Raw genomic sequence first — 18,312 nt, forward strand, 5'->3', positions numbered from 1 at the left:
CTCTAATTTAAGGTTTCACCTGCCAGTAATACATTTTAACGTTGTTAGAAGGTCTCTTTCTATAAGTCTATAATATATAACTAAACTATTGTTGTATGTAAAGTAAATAAGGTTTTTAAAATGTTTAAGAAGCTTCATTTAAAATTAAATTAAAATGCAGAGCCCCCGGACCAATGGCCAGGACCCAGGCAGTGTGAGTACCACTGAAAATCAGCTCGCGTGCCGCCTTTGGCACCCGTGCCATGGTTGCCTACCCCTGAACTAGACTATGAACAAAATAGCAACCTGAAATAAAGTAGATTTACAAGAAGCCTGATTTAAGAGTTTCAGTAACACAAATGTATGTATAATTACCATTTTACTGGTTTACAATTTAGTAGTTTAAGCATGGATAAAGGTTTCACCAAAAAATTTAGAAATGCTGATTTCTCTTTGACAAAGGTTCTATTGCAGGGCACAACTGATCTGATAGAAGCACTTCTGGGAGTCTACAATATTTTAGTATTACCATAGCAATTTAAAAATACTATATTGGGCATATTTAACTTAATAAAAAAAGTGATTCTGAATTTCTATCAATAACATAACACCCAAAATTAACTGAAGTCCTGAAATAGCATTTTTTTTAAACTGATTCTTATTTCACAGGATGCCAACATGACTTTATTCTGGGTGCATGAGGCAAATCAAATGCCAGAGCCAAATGAAGTGACTTAGTCATTAGGATTTGAATGTATGGTAGATGCGCCCCAAATGGCATCCAGTGCCATCTCAAGTTGTATGACATTTATAAAGTACCTATCATTGCAGTGTCTAATCACCTAAGGGTATGTACAGTTATCTCAGCCTGCATGCACCCACCTTCGTCCCATTCCTTCTCAAACTGGACTCTACAAAGACTTAGATATGAAATTGTCAACACTATAAACATTTTCTCCTTTTCATTCTGCCCTTCAAGGATTGATGCTTCTCTTATTTTATAATCATTACAGCTGCTTTCAACCTGAAGAAGGTATACTGGGGCTAGGAATGAAAGAAATCAAGGGAGGCAGTATAATCACGGTTGCAGAATGGACTGACTTGTGCTATTTTCTGTTATCATTGCAATCTCTCTAACAGGAGCAGGGCTTTAATACCTAACTCCAACTAAATTTCTCCTCTCCAATTGGCACTGTGGATCTCTTATCTGCAATGCAGACTTCTATTGTACATTCTGCAATTGTTCCCCATGCAAATCTTCAGTTGACATCAATGGGACTAGTGTTTGCAGAACAACTGCAGAATTTGAAAAAGCGATTCCAATAGAGGAGGCTAATTTCATCCTCATTCTGTAAACACAGTAGTACAGTGGGTGCATTCATGGTCCTTCTATTTTACAGATTGGGAGAGATTCTTTATAATTAAAATGGCAAGTACCACTGGAACCATCATTATCTCTAAAAAGCGAATGAACGTTTTAAGTACGGCTCTTCCACACAGTGGCAAGTTGTGCTCCAAGAAGAGCAGCAGAGGCAGGCATAATTGCTTTTTTGAGGGCAAAGGTATACAATCTATTCCATCCACTAGGATGGAACTGATTTCTCCCCCTAGTGTCAGAGTCCAACTCTGGTGCAGAGATGAGCAAGGGCCATGACCCCCTCTCCTACCCCTTTTTACCAATTTACCCCTTAGTAGCAGAATGCAGGGAGCACAGGAACATCTACTGTGCAGATTGGTGAAGAGAAGCTGCTTCTGGGGCAGCCACACTGCTCAGAATCCCGCCAATTATATTTGAGTACTGCTAGAACTGGTTGACACTTTCAAAGAATCAGAAAAGTTGTAAGGGCATCCAATGTATGTTTTAGTGTCCAACCTTTGTATGGGTGGCCTTTTCCTTCATCTTTATCTCAATGGATACTAATTACATGGAGAGTCAATAAAATTAAAGAATACCGTCAAGGTACAGTAATATAACACTGTAGGTAGTGGAACATTTAATAAGAAGATGGCTCATAAGTTTCATTTGGGTCCTTTATTTTTAAAGGCGGGAATAGAAAATTGCAAAATGTTAATCCACACAGGTGGAAACTATTTTAACAATGATATAAACTTCATTCTTTCTCCACACTATAATCTTGAGTTCCTCCTCACAAGTTACCCTAGGGCCGTGGTGGGCAACCTGTGGCTCAGGGCCACATGCAGCCCATCAGGGTAATCTGATTGTGGGCCGCGAGACATTTCACTGACGTTGACCGTCCGCAGGCACGGCCCCCCGCAGCTCCCAGTGGCCGCAGTTCACCGTTCCCACCCTAGGGACAGGATTTTCTCATTCTCCAACTAAATTGTGTTGTTGATGATGTTACATTGGAATTGTGGGGCTTTATTTCTGAGGAACAGATACATTAACAGTGTAGAACTGCTGATGGAGACAGAGACAGAACTAGCATTTTTGGGTAAGCCTGCAAAATAATTTTTTTTGCACCTCCCCCAAATATAACTGATTCCTGGGCACCATAATCACATTGCTATGCACGGGGCTGCCTAAGTGAGATGATTTCTTGACTTCCCAACTCAAACTTAACTGAATCCTTTTATGTAAAACATATGTGCATGCCGGGGTCCTGGGGAGTGGAGGGGGGAATCTTTATTGCTCCCTCAGCTTGCCTATTGCTGCAGTAGAGCTTCGCTGCTTGTTCCTTTCCACCCTAGTGATTGATTTATATTGTCAAGGCCTTCTTTGCCAGGAAAAAATGTTACAAACCTTTTCTCTTCACAAATGCTGAATTTTTCCTTTAAAATTCTAGTCCCCCCACTCTGGCCCTGAGCTTCTTGTCTTGAAGATTTAAAAGTATACTAGACAGACATCTGGATGTTCTCCAAAGAGCAAAGTCAAATAATGGTATATACGAGAAAGGATTATTACACCAAGACTTACACGTTCTCCTTTGGGACCTCTGTCACCTGCTCTTCCCATCAGACCCTGAAAATAAATTTTTTTGAAAGTGTAAAATATCTTACTTAACAACTTGATTATATATTAATTTATTAACACAGCTGAAAGTAATTGTCTAGGACTAACAGTTACATTATCTGTGAAATATATTAACATTGCAAATTATGTTTTCCTACCTGAGGTCCTGGCAATCCATCTTTTCCATTTATTCCCTATAAAGAGAAAACTATGTTTTAACAATTTACTATAACTGCAGGTAAATAAATACATTAAAAATAAGAAACAGGCAAGGAAAACCTTGTGATCTGTGATGGCATTAATAAATATTTTGAAAGATAAATAGCTGAGTCAGAGGTTTGTGTTTTGGTGACGGCTGAAGTCAAGTGTAAAGAGCTGGAAGACGTGACAGACAAGTAAGTTTGAGCTTAAACTGCACAGCTACAACATGCCAGATTGGAGCTGAGGAGCACATAGGTAAAATAACATCTTAGTCAGCACGTTATTCTGTGATGATGCAATTTTGAAAGATAACTGAATTTGGAATTCTGCAAGTCAGAGTAGGTTCTATAGATATGGAACTGAATGAGCATGTTCCCAGTGCTACACATTCACTAAAATATGGCACACATTTATCTTACTGTAGCTATTGGCCCTTAATTGATGCAACATTTCAGGGAACAGATGGAAAGGGAAGTTGAAGGTAAAGCTATAAACCAGCCTAAATGCCCATCGATCTAAATAACACAGAAATTTTTAATTTCATTTGTGATAAATCCAGACCCCTCTCCACACAGTCACCGAGGGCCCCAGATGCAGCAGAACCACACTGGTTCTGCTGAGTGAGAAGGAAGAATTTGAGGAGTATGCACATGGAGAGTATTTCCCTTGCATACTGTAAATGCAATTCCAGGAGGACTATGTGTTTGCTCATACAGTAAATTGATTGAGGCAGGGAGAGGGATCAGGCTGAGGGAGATGAGGAATAGATCTCTCTCTCTCTGGAGATCTCCTAAATTTTATCCCAGGGTAGTGCAATGGCAGTCACTACTACAGCTTTGGGACTGCATTAACAAATGTAGATTTTCAGACCAGTTTTTAAACTGGGTAAATTTGGCGTGGAAGAAAGTAAAAGAGAATAAGTATAGGTTCTATACAGGTTCTATAACCTTGCTCACTTACTTCCACATTGCCCAATTTAAAAAACGATATTCTCAGTTGTAAATGTCAGCCCATCAGACTCAGTCTAGGCTCTCAAAATCCAGCCATATTCTTTCTACCAACCTGACCACTAATAAAGATTCTGACTCAGAGCTTAGCTCAAAATATTTTGTTAATGGGGTGCTAAAGTAACAGGGAGGCCAGCTCATCCATCTATATTTGTATTGAATGCAATGCCAAGAGGAATAAAATCTGTTTCTACGTTAAAGTAAGAAAATATAACCCTAACAAAACACACACACACACACACACACACAATAATTTTACAATTACTCCCCCCATTAGACTGCAATTTAAATATTGCTATTAGAGGTTTGTTACTTCATGGCTGAATCTGTAGGGTTTAAAGAGATATTCAATGAACCTGCACCTCTCATTCTGTCTGCTCCTGGACTCGTGAGCACAAATGCAGCATTAGCGATTGGTGACAACGGTATTATTAGATTAATATGTTACATAAAACTACTGTACAGTGTTGCTAACTCTTGCAGTTTTATTGAAAGTCTTGTGATATCTGGTGGTTTTCTTAGGAGCACAGCTCCTAGAATCAAGCAATTATAAGAGAATAATAAGACCCAAGTGAACCCCAAGACTCAAAAACTACAAAGCATGTATATATATATATATATATATATATATATATATATATATATATTTCAATTCATGTTTTTTAAGCCCATCTCAACATTTTTGGGGGACTAGCTCATGATTTTTTTAATGCTTGGGCTTGGCAATACTGACTTTATTGTTACTCCTAAGCACCTTTAACTCCATATAACATTACAACTATTGCTATTTATTTATTATTTAGTAAGAGCCACTTGTGTGCATTGTACTTTACAGAAAAACAGAAGGACAGGTCACTGCTCCAAGACAGTTAAATACTGTGCATAGTGACCCATCTTTACGGTGTCCAGAAGATGAAGCTAGAAGGATGGGTTCCTGGTCCTGCCTGAGACCCTTGGGTACTACCAGAATAGAAATAATAATAATTATTATTACTAATTAAATGAATTTGAGGCTGCAGGGTCAGATTTTCAAAGTTGCTCAACACACACCAGTTCCCATTCAGTACAATGGCAAATATTGGGTAAAGACACCTTTTTAAATTTGACCTCTTCATTTAGGAGATTAAATGGGAGGTGCAGGGTTCTTTTGAAAATCTGCCCCTGAAGAGTATAGTGAACTGCAACAGTATCTCGACCACTTCACAACTACCTCTCAGGGAGCAGAATGCTTCAGCTGCTATGTTGCACTGGCAGCCTACAGAGGAGTTATGACAGAGTTATGAATCAAACATTTTTTTACTAATCTGAATTTAGGAATTTGGGCAGGCCATCTTTTATAGACTGTATGAATTCTTGGATTAACATTCCTACTCCAAAAAACAAACATATTTTGTTAATGGGGTGCTAAAGTAACAGGGAGGCCAGCTCATCCATCTATATTTGTATTGAATGCAATGCCAAGAGGAATAAAATCTGTTTTTACGTTAAAGTAAGAAAATATAACCCTAACAAAACAAACACACACACAATAATTTTACAATTACTCCCCCCGTTAGACTGCAATTTAAATATTGCTATTAGAGGTTTGTTACTTTATGTCTGAATCTGTAGGGTTTAAAGAGATGTTCAATGAACCTGGGATCATTTTTGTCAACAGGATTCAAAGGGCCCTCAGGACATATTCAATAACATAACTACCCATGACAATCCCAACCCTCATCCAGCATGAACTTGGACTTGCATGACCAATGCCTGGTTCTACAGCACCAGATGTTCATTTGAGGTTACCTATCCATATATTATCAGGTTCAAATCTATTTATTCTGTAATCTCTGACAAGGCTGAGTGTAGCACATGAAGGGTGTGTCTACACTTGGAGCTGGGTGTGATTCCAAGCTTTGAGCTAGTGTACTAAAAGTAGAGTGTAGTCACAGCAGTGCAGGCAGCCAGGAGAGGCTAGCCACCACTAGCCTATGCTTATCAGAGACACTAGGTATGTGATTAATTACTTACTGGTATTCCAGATTGCCCTTCTGGCCCAGGAAAGCCGATGTCTCCTACAGGGCCTCTTTCACCCTTAAATGAGAAGAACACAAACAAATATATAAAATCTTCCATTTTATATTTAATATGTAGGAATGGCAATATAATAAGCCAGAGTTCAAACATGCACTCACTGGTTCCCCTGGCATTCCCGGTGGTCCTGGAGATCCAGTCTTTCCCTGTGGAGGGAGACCAAAGAGAAACATTTAAAATCTAAATTAACAGACCTAAAATATCAATTTCCTTTAAATGAAACAGAAAATATTATGCTTATTTGGTCAAAATGCTCATGTAATTAACACATCACTAAATGCTTTCGGAGACCTTTCAGAAGTATTTTGTAAGAAATGCTTTAAAACACAGTTTTTATTTTTGTTTCATATTTATCCAATTCCTTGTCCAAAAACAAATACTGCTTAGTTTAGCCAAGTGAAATCACTCTCCAAGTCATCTTATTTTCATCCCAGATAATCTATCAGACATGGGAGCAGTACAGCATTTCCATTCCTTCCTGTCCATGACTTGTTGCTCCATTACACCCAGCCTGCTCATGTCCCTGCACACGACGTCCCGCTATCTAGTTGGTGGTTGGCCTTCAGATTTGACAGACACTGGTTGTGTTTGGATGATCTTTCTTTGGCATCCTATCATCAGTTTTCCTTCTGCAGTGTCTCCCTCCTCATAATCTTTTCAATTGTGGGCTAATATCTTACCCTGATTTCACATCCTACTCTCCTGACTATGTCTTTAAATCATTCCACTTTATACCTGCCACCTTTCAAATAACTCTCATCTTTACTGCCTCCAGCATTCTGATGTCTGTTTCATTTAAGGCAGCTGCTTTCAGCCCATAGAGTAATACAGTCAATACACTAGTCTAATCAATTTTCATTTTGGTACCAAATGTTATTTTTTTCAGGCCATGATTTCACCAATTTCTGTGCAGCACTTGTGGCTAAGGCACATCCCCTTTTAAACTCATCCTTGATGCAACTGTTGGCACTGATCGAGCTTCTTAGGTACACATAAGATTCTACTTGTTCTACAACTCCCCTGCTGCATTTCAACACTTTATCTATTGTCCATGTTCCAAAATGAAACACTTTCTCCTCTTGGCATTTATTGTAAGTCCAAGTTGACTACACCCATTTTCCAAGGTAGTGAAGAGTATCAGCAATTCAAATGTGTCCGTCCATTGTAGGACAGCATCTGCTTAAGCTAAGGAGCCTAACTTATCATACCCTCCAACTCATCTAACATTCAATTCCATCTTGTCACTCATCAGTTCCTAAAACATGATTAGACCTGTACAAACGCTGTATCTACAGCAAAGAGTTCTGATACCCTGCCTTAGCTGAAACAGTTAATACCACACATGTTCTTCCTTTCTCCCCCACCACTTACCATATAAAGAAGGGACATGTTGAAGAAAGTATTTCCGAAGTTTAAAAGAATGACATGAACAGCTTGTATACTCACAAGAAGCAAACATACAAAAAAAAACCAAAAAAAAAAACCCCACAAACGTTTTCCCTTCTGATATTTGATAAATACAGGAAATATATAATGGACATAACTCTCTTTTATTCTAATTGTACTTTTTAAACAAAACCAACAGAGCTATGGTGATTTACACCAGTTGAGGATCTGACCCACTGACTGCTGTAGAAGTTTTGGATGCATAAGGAATGAAGGATTAGCTCTATGCAAGTGGGGGCTCTGGAGTTTTTTTTCAGTTTCTTAGTATGAGTTTCTCTAAAACTCTTACTCAGAAAACAGCTTAAAATACAAAGAGATATTTGATATCCCCAACTGGGAAAAAAGTTGCTTGCCCAGATTCGAGGGAATGAATTCCAGTCAAACAGGACCAATCTCCCCTAAGGTAAGATATCTGGAAAAACTCCCAATGTTCTTCCCAGACTAATAAACTATAATGGTTCTGTCATAAACCTTTCAATTTATTAATGAAAATTGTTTAGTATAAAATGTTAAAGCAAATACTTTATTTTACAGGCCTTCACAGAATCACAATGGGATGCTTTACATCAGAGATGAAACAAACTCATTAAATATTTTGTATCCAGCCAGAATTGAGAACAATACTTTACACTGACTGAAACATGACTTGGGACATAACCATTGAGAAATCCACAGGGAATGAACAGTTATGATTAGGGCTCTGTGTCTGTCATGGAGGTCACGGAAGTCATGGATTCCGTGACTTTCCGCGATTTCCATGACTTCTGCAGCGGCTACTGTGGCTGACCCCAGGGCTGCCCAAGCAGCTGGCTCCGGAGCGGGCTGCTCAGGTGGCCCTGGGGACAGCCACACCAGCTGCTGCTGGAGCAGCTCTGCAGCCAGCTGCTCGGGCGGTCCCACAGCCAGCAGCACTGGCCACTGCTGGAGCGGCCCTAGGGCCAGCCATACCGACTGCTGCTCAGGTGGCCTGGGACAGCTGGCCCTAGGGACCGCCTGAGCAGTGGCCGATACGGCTGGCCCTGGGGACCGCCCGAACAGTGCCAGTGCAGCTGGCCCTGGGGAATACCCGAGCAGCGGTCCCCAGGGCGGCCAGAGCAACTGCTGCTCCAGGGGCCCCTGGCAGCTGGTGCGCTTGGCCCCAGACCCCAACCCTGGGTGCACCCCCCCGCAGTAGCATCTCCCCAAGATTTAGTCAGGGGTATTTATAGTATAAATCATGGACAGGTCATGGGCCATGAATTTTTGTTTATTGCCCATGACCTGTCCATGACTTTTACTAAAAATAGCTCTGATTAAATTGTAGCTTCATTTATGATTAATCTAATTTGCTACTGCACTATTGGATTCATAATGTCCAACATTTGATACATTCTGATTCTACAGCAACATGCCTTGAAGCTCTTATGCTATCTCTGAGACTCAGATAAATGACTTCTCTCTTCTTTCCTTTCTTTTGGATGTACACTTTTTACTTATTTTACAGGACCGTAATTAAATTGAACGGCTTAATCTTGGTGTTCTTCTCTTATTGGAACAGTGGCTAATGGAAACTGAATGTAGAGATATTGACTACCTTTTTAAATTCATGACACACATTCATAATTAAAAAGCAGTTCCTGAGCTGGTTGGGAGCTTCCCAAATGTAATAGTAATGAGTTTATTTGCATAAACTGATTGCTGTTATCATACTGCCTGCTGAAAAACTGAGGATATCTTTTTAAGTGAACTGAAATTGCAATCTAAAGAAAAGTTGCATTTATTTCATGTAGGAAAAGAAATGAACAATTAAAATGAACAACTAAAGTTTATAGTTTAAGTTTCTAGTTGCATTTATCTTTACCTACAACAAAATTTCTGGCTGCCCCTGTGAGCTTAAATGCCTTTCAGAGACATCTCCTAGTGTCAACATATTAGATATATGTTCAGAGGCTTTTTTATCTCCAAGAATAAATAAAATGGCTTCTTCATTTGCCTAAACTGAGGAGATTCAGAACAATCTTGTATGCTGTTTTGACACAGTATATATAAAAGCAGCCTTCAATTCAGACCTGTATCACACATTTATCTCATTCTCTGCTGTCATTTTATTAAAAAGGGTATCCTTTGATGTTATTAACATTGGAAACTCTGTAGGTCAAGGAGTTCATCTTGATACATGTCTATAAAATTTCTAGCAAACATTACTCCACAAATAGTAATGAGTAGTGTGGATGAGCATCTTTTATGCTTTGGCATTTTTTTCAACTTTTCCCAAGAAATAAGCTGTTTCTTTCATGAACATACTCACTGGTAACCCTGGTGCTCCTGGTGAACCAGCAGGTCCCTGATCTCCCTATGGAAAAGATACCACTGCATTGTAATATTTCCAACAAATGAGAACACGGAGTCTTCAAACAGTATTAGTTAATGAAGATATGATTAAAATGGGAGAGGCAGGATTGTTTGAATTCTTATATTTAGTTCTGCTATTGACTCTTTTTGGCATTGAGTAAGTCACATAACCCTTTGTGTTTTAGTTCCCTGTCTGTAATGTCATGTGTATTTGCCCTATGTCAAAGGGATATTCAGGTGAAAGTTAATGTTAAAAATGCTTTAAAATGGACCAGGATCAAGTATCTGACCAACATATAGATCTCCAAATAACCCTCATTTATACTCATGGCAGTGACCATAATTAACAAAGTATAATTCAGTATTGTATCACCATCTTTTTCTTTCATGTCACCTTAAAATAGCTGGCACTAATACCAACATTATAGCTTTATGCAGGGTCCTGCTATTACACAGGAAGGGAGTCTAAGAGCATTAGGGATTCTTAGTTCTACTACTGCCTTTACTATAGATTTTTTCTTTGATTCAGGGTGCCTCAGTTTCAACATATATAAAATAGGGTCGATGATGGTAATAACTAACACAACTACATTACAAGGTACTGTGTGAACAAATGAATTGTCTTTAACGAGTTTTGAGACCCTCAGATCAAAAATGCATGAATAACATATTACAGTAGAGATTGACATTAACTAGATGCTACGTCTCAAAGTCTTTTGGGCATTTCATTTGGTGCAGACCACAGATAAAATACATGTAGCCTCTTGACATTTTGGGGGCTTCAGAAAGGCAGCTCCCAGGAGCTCTCACAGATGGAGTGTAGTGCAGAGACTGAGACCGCAGCAACTGAAACAGCTTGTCTTAGCATGTGAATGAGACCACAACCAGCACCAGGGATTGGGATAGAGAAGAGGAGTCACCAGGCTAGAGGCCTGACTGAAATGCTCGGGCAGCCACCTGGAGGCTACAACCACTTCCAAATGGCGGAGGCTGCCCATCCATGTCCTGCTCATGGACAGGCACTGTGCTTAAGTGATGGGAGTCAGTGGTTGGGTACTGGCTGTTAGCAAGGGTATGAGATAGACCTCTCTGTAGAGCAGGCAAAAAAACTTCCAGTTTTCCTGTCAGCCACAAGTGCCTGGCCAATAGGAAACACCCAGTTTCCCAGAGGATGTTCCATCTCCCCTAGGTGTCTGTGAAACAAAACCACTTCTTCCACCCAACCAATAACCAAGCAAAACCCAAGAGGGAAAGAAGAATTCATAGGGAGAAGATTGTTTGCCAGCCTCACCCATTAGGCCTCTCTTGCCCTGTAAAACAAGGGAAGGCCAGGGTTGGAGCCACCTGGGATCTGCTCCACCCAATGAGGGATCTGCCTTGAATCTTTAACAATGAATACTTGGGATACATCACCTAGATAGATAGAAAGGGGTGCCAGGGGTAAGGAAAGCCCTGGTTTGTGGGTGCATAGCCTATTAAAAACTCACCTGGAATCAAAGGGGTGGGTGACACTACACTGCACATATGTGGTGGTCAAGCCTGCCACATGATTATTTCACTGCACAACTTACCTCTGTTCTGTCAGCCCTACAGAGCTCCAACACAACAACAGCATTCACACTAGCCACCTGGGACCTGCAGGCAGACTCTGGGATCACACCTATTTATTTGTATAGTCTAGGTGGGATTTTAACTGTATTGGCTTATTAGAAGAATATCTTTATTTCAGGAAGGGTTTGATTGTGGTTGTGGGGTTTAATCTGTTCATTCATTAATCAGTTTCCTTGCCTTTTCCCTTTACCTAATTCCTGTCTTCTAAATTAATCATATCCTTTCTCTTAATAATGTGTTTATTCCTTTTTAAACTTGGTTGGTCTACAGTTGCTTTTAATTTGTAATGTCCTAGAAGTCACAAGGGTTGCATATGAAGTTATTCACCAGGCCACTAGCTGTGTACTGAGAATGCAGTTTAGCTTCAGTGACTAGCAAGTTAAGGGCTGAGACCTGCCATCAGTCCATGAATTCCAGAGAACCCAGTGCTCATTGGTCCTAAACTGGGACACAAAGCCGGAAGGAGGAGCAAATGGACTCTACCATGCTTTGGGATCAGATGTTCTCCAGAAGGGACTACATAATGATTCATTATGATTATCATTATACATAATGATTCATTAATGATCTGGAGGATGGCGTGGACTGCACCCTCAGCAAGTTTGCAGATGACACTAAACTGGGAGGAGTGATAGATATGTTGGAGGGTAGGGATAGGATACAGAGGGACCCAGACAAATTAGAGGATTGGGCCAAAAGAAATCTGATGATGTTCAACAAGGACAAGTGCAGAGTCCAATGCACTGCTACAGACTAGGGACCAAATGGCTAGGCAACAGTTTTGCAGAAAAGGACGAAGGGGTTACACTGGTCGAGAAGCTGGATATGAGTCAACAGTGTGTCCTTGTTGCCAACAAGGCTAATGGCATTTTGAGCTGTATAAGTAGAGGCATTGCCATAAGATCGAGGGACGTGAAAGATTGGAAAGAGTCCAGCAGAGGGCAACAAAAATTATTAGGAGGCTGGAGCACATGACTTATGAGGAGAGGCTGAGGGAACTGGGATTGTTTAGTCTGCAGAAGAGAAGAATGAGGGGGGATTTGATAGCTGCTTCCAACTACCTGAAAGGGGGTTTCAAAGGGAATGGATCTAGACTGTTCTCAGTGGTAGCAGATGACAAAACAAGGAGTAATGGTCTCAAGTTGCAGTGGGGGGGGGGCGGGGGTTAGGTTGAATATTAGGAAAAACTTTTTCACTAGGAGGGTGGTGAAGCCCTGGAATGGGTTACCTAGAGAGGTGGTGGAATCTCCTTCCTTAGAGGTTTTTAAGGTCAGGCTTGACAAAGCCTTTGCTGGGATGATTTAGTTGGGGATTGGTCATGCTTTGGGTAGGGGGTTGGACTAGATGACCTCCTGAGGTCCCTCCCAACCCTAATATTCTATGATTCTATGATACAGACTCATTATAACATAAGAAGTGCAAAACAAAAATGATTACAATCCACATATTTAAAAATAGCTGGTCAAATCCTACAAGGCAAGAGAGTTGCCTTTAGCTTCATTGGAAGCAGGACTGGCCACACTGGAAGTTGCAGGTTCTCAGCATCTTCTGGATTAGGTCCACTTTGCTTAGATTTTTAGTCTCATTTAAATTAGCATGCAGTCAGTCTGAGGGTTACAGTACTAGACTATAGCACTATCAGGTGGGATCTTTGCCTCAGAAAAGCATTTATAATGGACAGCATAACTAGATTAGATGAGGAAGATGATGTTTGGTCAAGGGGAATAAAAACCAGTGAACATACCTAGGGGCATATCAAAGGGTTCGTGTCTTCTGCTAAGGAGTGCTTTGCACTTCTAATCAGCATTAATCAAGGAAGTAGCTTGTTTAGTAAAATCAAAGTGGCTGTTCTAATACTAATGGAATAGAATGAATGACTGGTAAAGGATGGAAGGTTGATTACACACAACTTGTTATTCCTGAAAAAATGGAATTTTACATTGATTTAATTGCATTATTTAGACCTAGATTTAAACAGAAAATGAAAATACAGTAGGCATGCAACATTTCTACATATGCAGACCCAATCTTTCATGAAACATTCTGCTTCAGATAGACACCATCAACACGTGAACAGCCTCTTAAATGAAAGAAACATTTCCCTGCCAATAAACACTGTAGATATACAAAAGAAACAACAATACCAATTGAAAAGAAGAGAGGATATTTTTCTTTAATAAAGTCTTACCTTTTCTCCTGGAAATCCCTCCAGTCCAGGTAGTCCCATTGGACCTGGTTCTCCCTGTTTTTTTTAAAGTGTTGCTTAGATTAATAATTCTGCATTCTGAATGACATATAAAAATTGTAATATAGCATATAAAAGCAAAGCATTCAACTTGAGATTATTTAACAATCAGCTAAATATTGTATTTACTTTGAGTGAACAGCTTTTGCTATGTGTTGTTTTCAAGACCTGAGAATTAGAACTATTCCCAGAACAAGTACGTGTTTATTTTCTGATTAATCGTTTCAATTATGATTAAAAACCTAATCAGAGAGAATCCCCTCTGGTTATCTACTTGGTCAAGGTCAGCACTAAACCACTTTCAGTCAATAAAGTGAGCGGTCTGAATATATCTTGTCAATTAGAGAAGTAACATGGGTTGCAAGGTTACTCTAGAATTCTCCTTTTGACTGTAAAAAAGATACATCTAGAGGCTTCAGAGCAAAACTCTGTTAGCTAAGTAAAGCCTGTTCTCCCTAGGGATGTGTAGATCAGGAGCACTCCAGCATTAAGTCTATGAGCTTTGGAAGAAAAGCCAGAAAATGAGTGAGATGATGTAGCAACTACTCAACAGTAATGCAGCTTTACAGACAATAGTGAGTGTCCAAAAAAAAAAAAAAAAAAAAAAAGGGACATTTACCATAACAAGCTATTTATTTAGCTATCTTGGAGTTTTGTACTACTGCCCATCACCATAGTATCTGAGTGCTTTACATGTAAAATCAATAACAAAATCCCAACGGGATTTCATGGCATCTCTGTAACTTCTCCCTTTAATGGGGTCAGAACTCTGGGATAGAGAGATTTTCTGAGGATTTAGGGGCTTGAGAGTTGTTTAGGAATAGAAGAGTTGTTCAAATTCCAAGTATTACCCATGGTGGAAAGGCTTTTTTCTAAAGATGCTGAGACTCTGGATTTGCCCAATCTCTTCTGAAAGACTGTTCCCTACCAAGAGCCCCTCGACAGAGAATGCTTTGTTCCTAGCTTTCACATATTTCATCCTGCACTTTGTAACCTGCACTGTACTAGAGGAGCGCAGATATCACGTGGGTTCATATATCAAAATTTGGTCTTTGATGTAGCTGGGGCTTCATCCATTAATTGCTTTGAAAATGAGGACCAAAACCTTAAACCGTCATCAGAAGCTGACTTGAGTCTGTCCAGTGGAAGGACTTGTGCACAGGCGTAATGTGTTCTAAGTGACCAGAGATATGGAGAAGGTAGGCAGTCGTTGCATAATCTTCACATTCAGCTTTAAATACAATGAGTTATGTTAATCCAACCTGGTGGTGACAAATGCATGGATCACCATGGTCAGGTCCTCATATGGAAGGAAGGGACATTTCCTAGCAAGCTGGAGGTGCAAGATGGTATTTTTGGAAACTGACTATACCTCATCATCCAAGTTTAATAAGGAGTAAAAGTAGATCCCGAGGCTTCACACCATTGTGACACATGTATGGCTTCGATGGAAGGCATAGAAAACATCTTGTCCAGCTTTTCAAAGCATTTCCCTTTTTAATCTTTCCTGTTGGGCTCTGTACACATTCTATTGAACTTTTCAGTGAAGGATGCTGATAGCTCTTCACAGCAGTTGATGCTGGGATCTTGTGTCTGGGCTAGGCAGTCTGGGTTGACTAGCTGGTTCACTAAGCAAAATAGCTCTGCTGGCCATGATTCTGCCATGTTGATTGTGAAAGGGTCATTTTGCCTCCTTTACTGCAACGGTGCAGTCCTGTAAATGTGGGTTTGTGCTGCTTTGTCCCCCAGGACCATGGAATTTGTGGCATTCCTTAGACCAGTGGTTCCCAAACTTGTTCCACCGCTTGTGCAGGGAAATACCCTGGCGGGCTGGGCCGATCTGTTTAGCTGCCGCGTCCTCAGGTTCGGCCGAACGCGTCTCTCAGTGACTGCGGTTCGCTGCTCCAGGCCAATGGGAGCTGCTGGAAGCACCACAGGCCGAGGGATGTACTGGCTGCCACTTCCAGCAACTCCCATTGACCTGGAGCAGCGAACCGTGGCCCTTGGGAGCCGCGATCAGCCGAACCCGCGGACGCGGCAGGTAAACAAATTGGCCCGGCCTGCCAGGAGCTTTCCCTGCAAAAGCTGCGGAACAAGTTTGGGAACCACTGCCTTAGACTGTGGTAGATTTAACTACTGTGAGTGGTAAATGTCTAGGTTTAATGGCACCCACTGCATTATGTTAAATAAATTGGCATCCTTTCCTCTGCGAGAGATGGTGGGAATTACAGCCTATGATGTAGATGGTTTTCAATGTCTCATGTGACTGACTAGTCCAATCTGAAATTTGCACGCTCTTTGGCAGTTATTACAAATGTATGTAACTTATTTGGGAGCTACTTGCTTCCTACGGGCTCTTTAAAAATGTCATATTAAAACTGAAAAAATATTTCATGGTGTCAAAGTACAAACAATATCTACCAAAACCTGGGCATTGCAAAGCTTTTCTATTTGTTCCAAAAATGTAAATATATGAAATATAAAGGTTTTGTGAAAAGGGAACACTGCAATCTTTGAGGAGAAACAGCAAAGCATTCAGTGAATCGGCTTTATTAAGATAGGTTTTGAATGTGAAGCTATACAATTGAGATGTACTGTGGCTCCAATTATCATCAACTTCTTGGCAGCTACAGACAGCCTGATCATATTCTAATTACTTTTGAGCATTAATCCCTCATTACGCTGTTCCTTAAGAAAACATAGTCTTCTGGTTGCTAAACGCTGGTACAATGTGATTACCCCCGATGAGCAATTTCAACTTTACGTGTTACTGCATTGGGCTCAAAATTAAAACATTTTCCATCTTTATTTCTACGGGGCATACTTCAAGTAGTGATTTAATCTCTTGAAATAATACAAATTCTTCAGACTTCAATGCCTCTATAGATTACTAAACAGAGAACAAAATCCACAGGCAGTTTATATAATGTATCACTGAACATAATATTAACAACTGTAAAAAGAAATCTATTAACCTGGAGCTGTACATTTCTCTAGCCTTGGTTATAAAACAAGTTTTCTTAAATGTATTGATAGAGTAACTTCCTGCTCAACTTCCTGGACTGTCCCACTCACATGGCTAGGACCATACTTTGAGCTTTAGGGAGGACTCTTCTGATGACCTATGAAGTCCTCAGTTCCCTAGTAGTCCTCCAACACCTTCTCCTCATCATCCCCACCTTCCAACTCATGAAGACACACTTGTCAGTATGACTGAAATGACACATTCCAATAAAATATACATACCATTGTGCCAGGATCACCTTTTGGACCCTGCAAAGAATGATTAACAAAGGTATTAGAAAATAACAGAACACAATTAGACAAGAATGTGGTGTCTTTAACACTACCATAATAAAAATATATAACAATTATAAAAAAACGGTAGAGTAGTGTATTCAGAATCACTACTAGCAGGAATCTTATTTTGTTAAATTTGGGTCAAATCCTAGTGTGTGTTATTCTATAGTGCAGAGCAGGGCGTATCTCTGTGGCCTGGCTTGATTCTATGCCACGAAGTGCAAATGATATCACAAGGGGGAAAGCAGTGCCTCATTAGTGGTCACAAAGGGTTTATACAGCTGCCAAAATGATTAAGGCCAGGGGTGGAGTCTGCCTATGGCTATAACATCACAAAGGCACTAACCATGTGGCTCTCTGGCTCCACAGTCCAAGTGTATGTGTAAGAGGGGCAGACAGAGTCCACCTTAGACGCACAGGAATGCAAAGGGGCAGAATAGCTCAGAGGTTACCGCTGCCTGACAGATCTCTTTCAGAGCTCTCAGCCAGGATGACAGCAGCACCTATGGAATTCATGAAAATTGAGGGGAGGGATACATTCAGTCCATATGATTCCCACATCCCTCATCGTCCAGAGAGGTAGGGTAGACAGATGGGGAAACGGAGGCAGAGAAATTAAGAGACTTGTCCAAAGCTATGCAGCAAGTCAGTGACAGCACTAGACTAGAATTAATGAGTTCCTTATTTTCAGCACCAAATTTAATGCACTACTAAACAACACTGCCTCTAAAGATAAAAAGTGCACTATATGTTTTAAGAATTATTACATTACTGCAATATATAGTCCAAGATCAAATTATTTTTGGGCCCAGTTCTGCAACCTATATTCATGTTAAACTGCACTTACTCAAAGGAGTAATCCCATTAATTTTAATCAGGGTACGGCATTTTTTAAAGTACTATTCAGCAAAATCTAGGGTTGTAATTATCAATATTTATATTGAAATTTTAGTCATTCTCCCAGTGTCTGCTAAGCTGTTTATTACACATATTTACGAAATGTGTGTTTTATTATTAACGTGTATCAGTCACATCCTATTTGAATTGTTTATTGTTATTTTTCAAATGTAAAGTTTTCTGTTACCCAACAAACAAGTTGCATGCAAGATATGAAGCTTTCTGTAAATGTTTTAAACTAAATATTA

At 40.1% G+C, this 18,312-nt stretch overlaps 1 protein-coding gene across 1 annotated transcript in view; it reads right to left on the bottom strand.

The window, feature by feature from the left end:
• Positions 1-18,312, bottom strand: part of COL19A1 (collagen type XIX alpha 1 chain) — a 312,743-nt gene that overhangs the window by 25,011 nt on the left and 269,420 nt on the right. The window contains 7 exon segments of the mRNA XM_054021580.1: positions 2,915-2,959; positions 3,109-3,144; positions 6,172-6,234; positions 6,336-6,380; positions 9,968-10,012; positions 13,811-13,864; positions 17,114-17,140. Coding sequence (XP_053877555.1) covers positions 2,915-2,959; positions 3,109-3,144; positions 6,172-6,234; positions 6,336-6,380; positions 9,968-10,012; positions 13,811-13,864; positions 17,114-17,140 — 315 coding nt within the window.

This window comes from Malaclemys terrapin, chromosome 3 (genome assembly GCF_027887155.1).
Source record: "Malaclemys terrapin pileata isolate rMalTer1 chromosome 3, rMalTer1.hap1, whole genome shotgun sequence".
NCBI classification, from domain to species: Eukaryota; Metazoa; Chordata; order Testudines; family Emydidae; genus Malaclemys; species Malaclemys terrapin.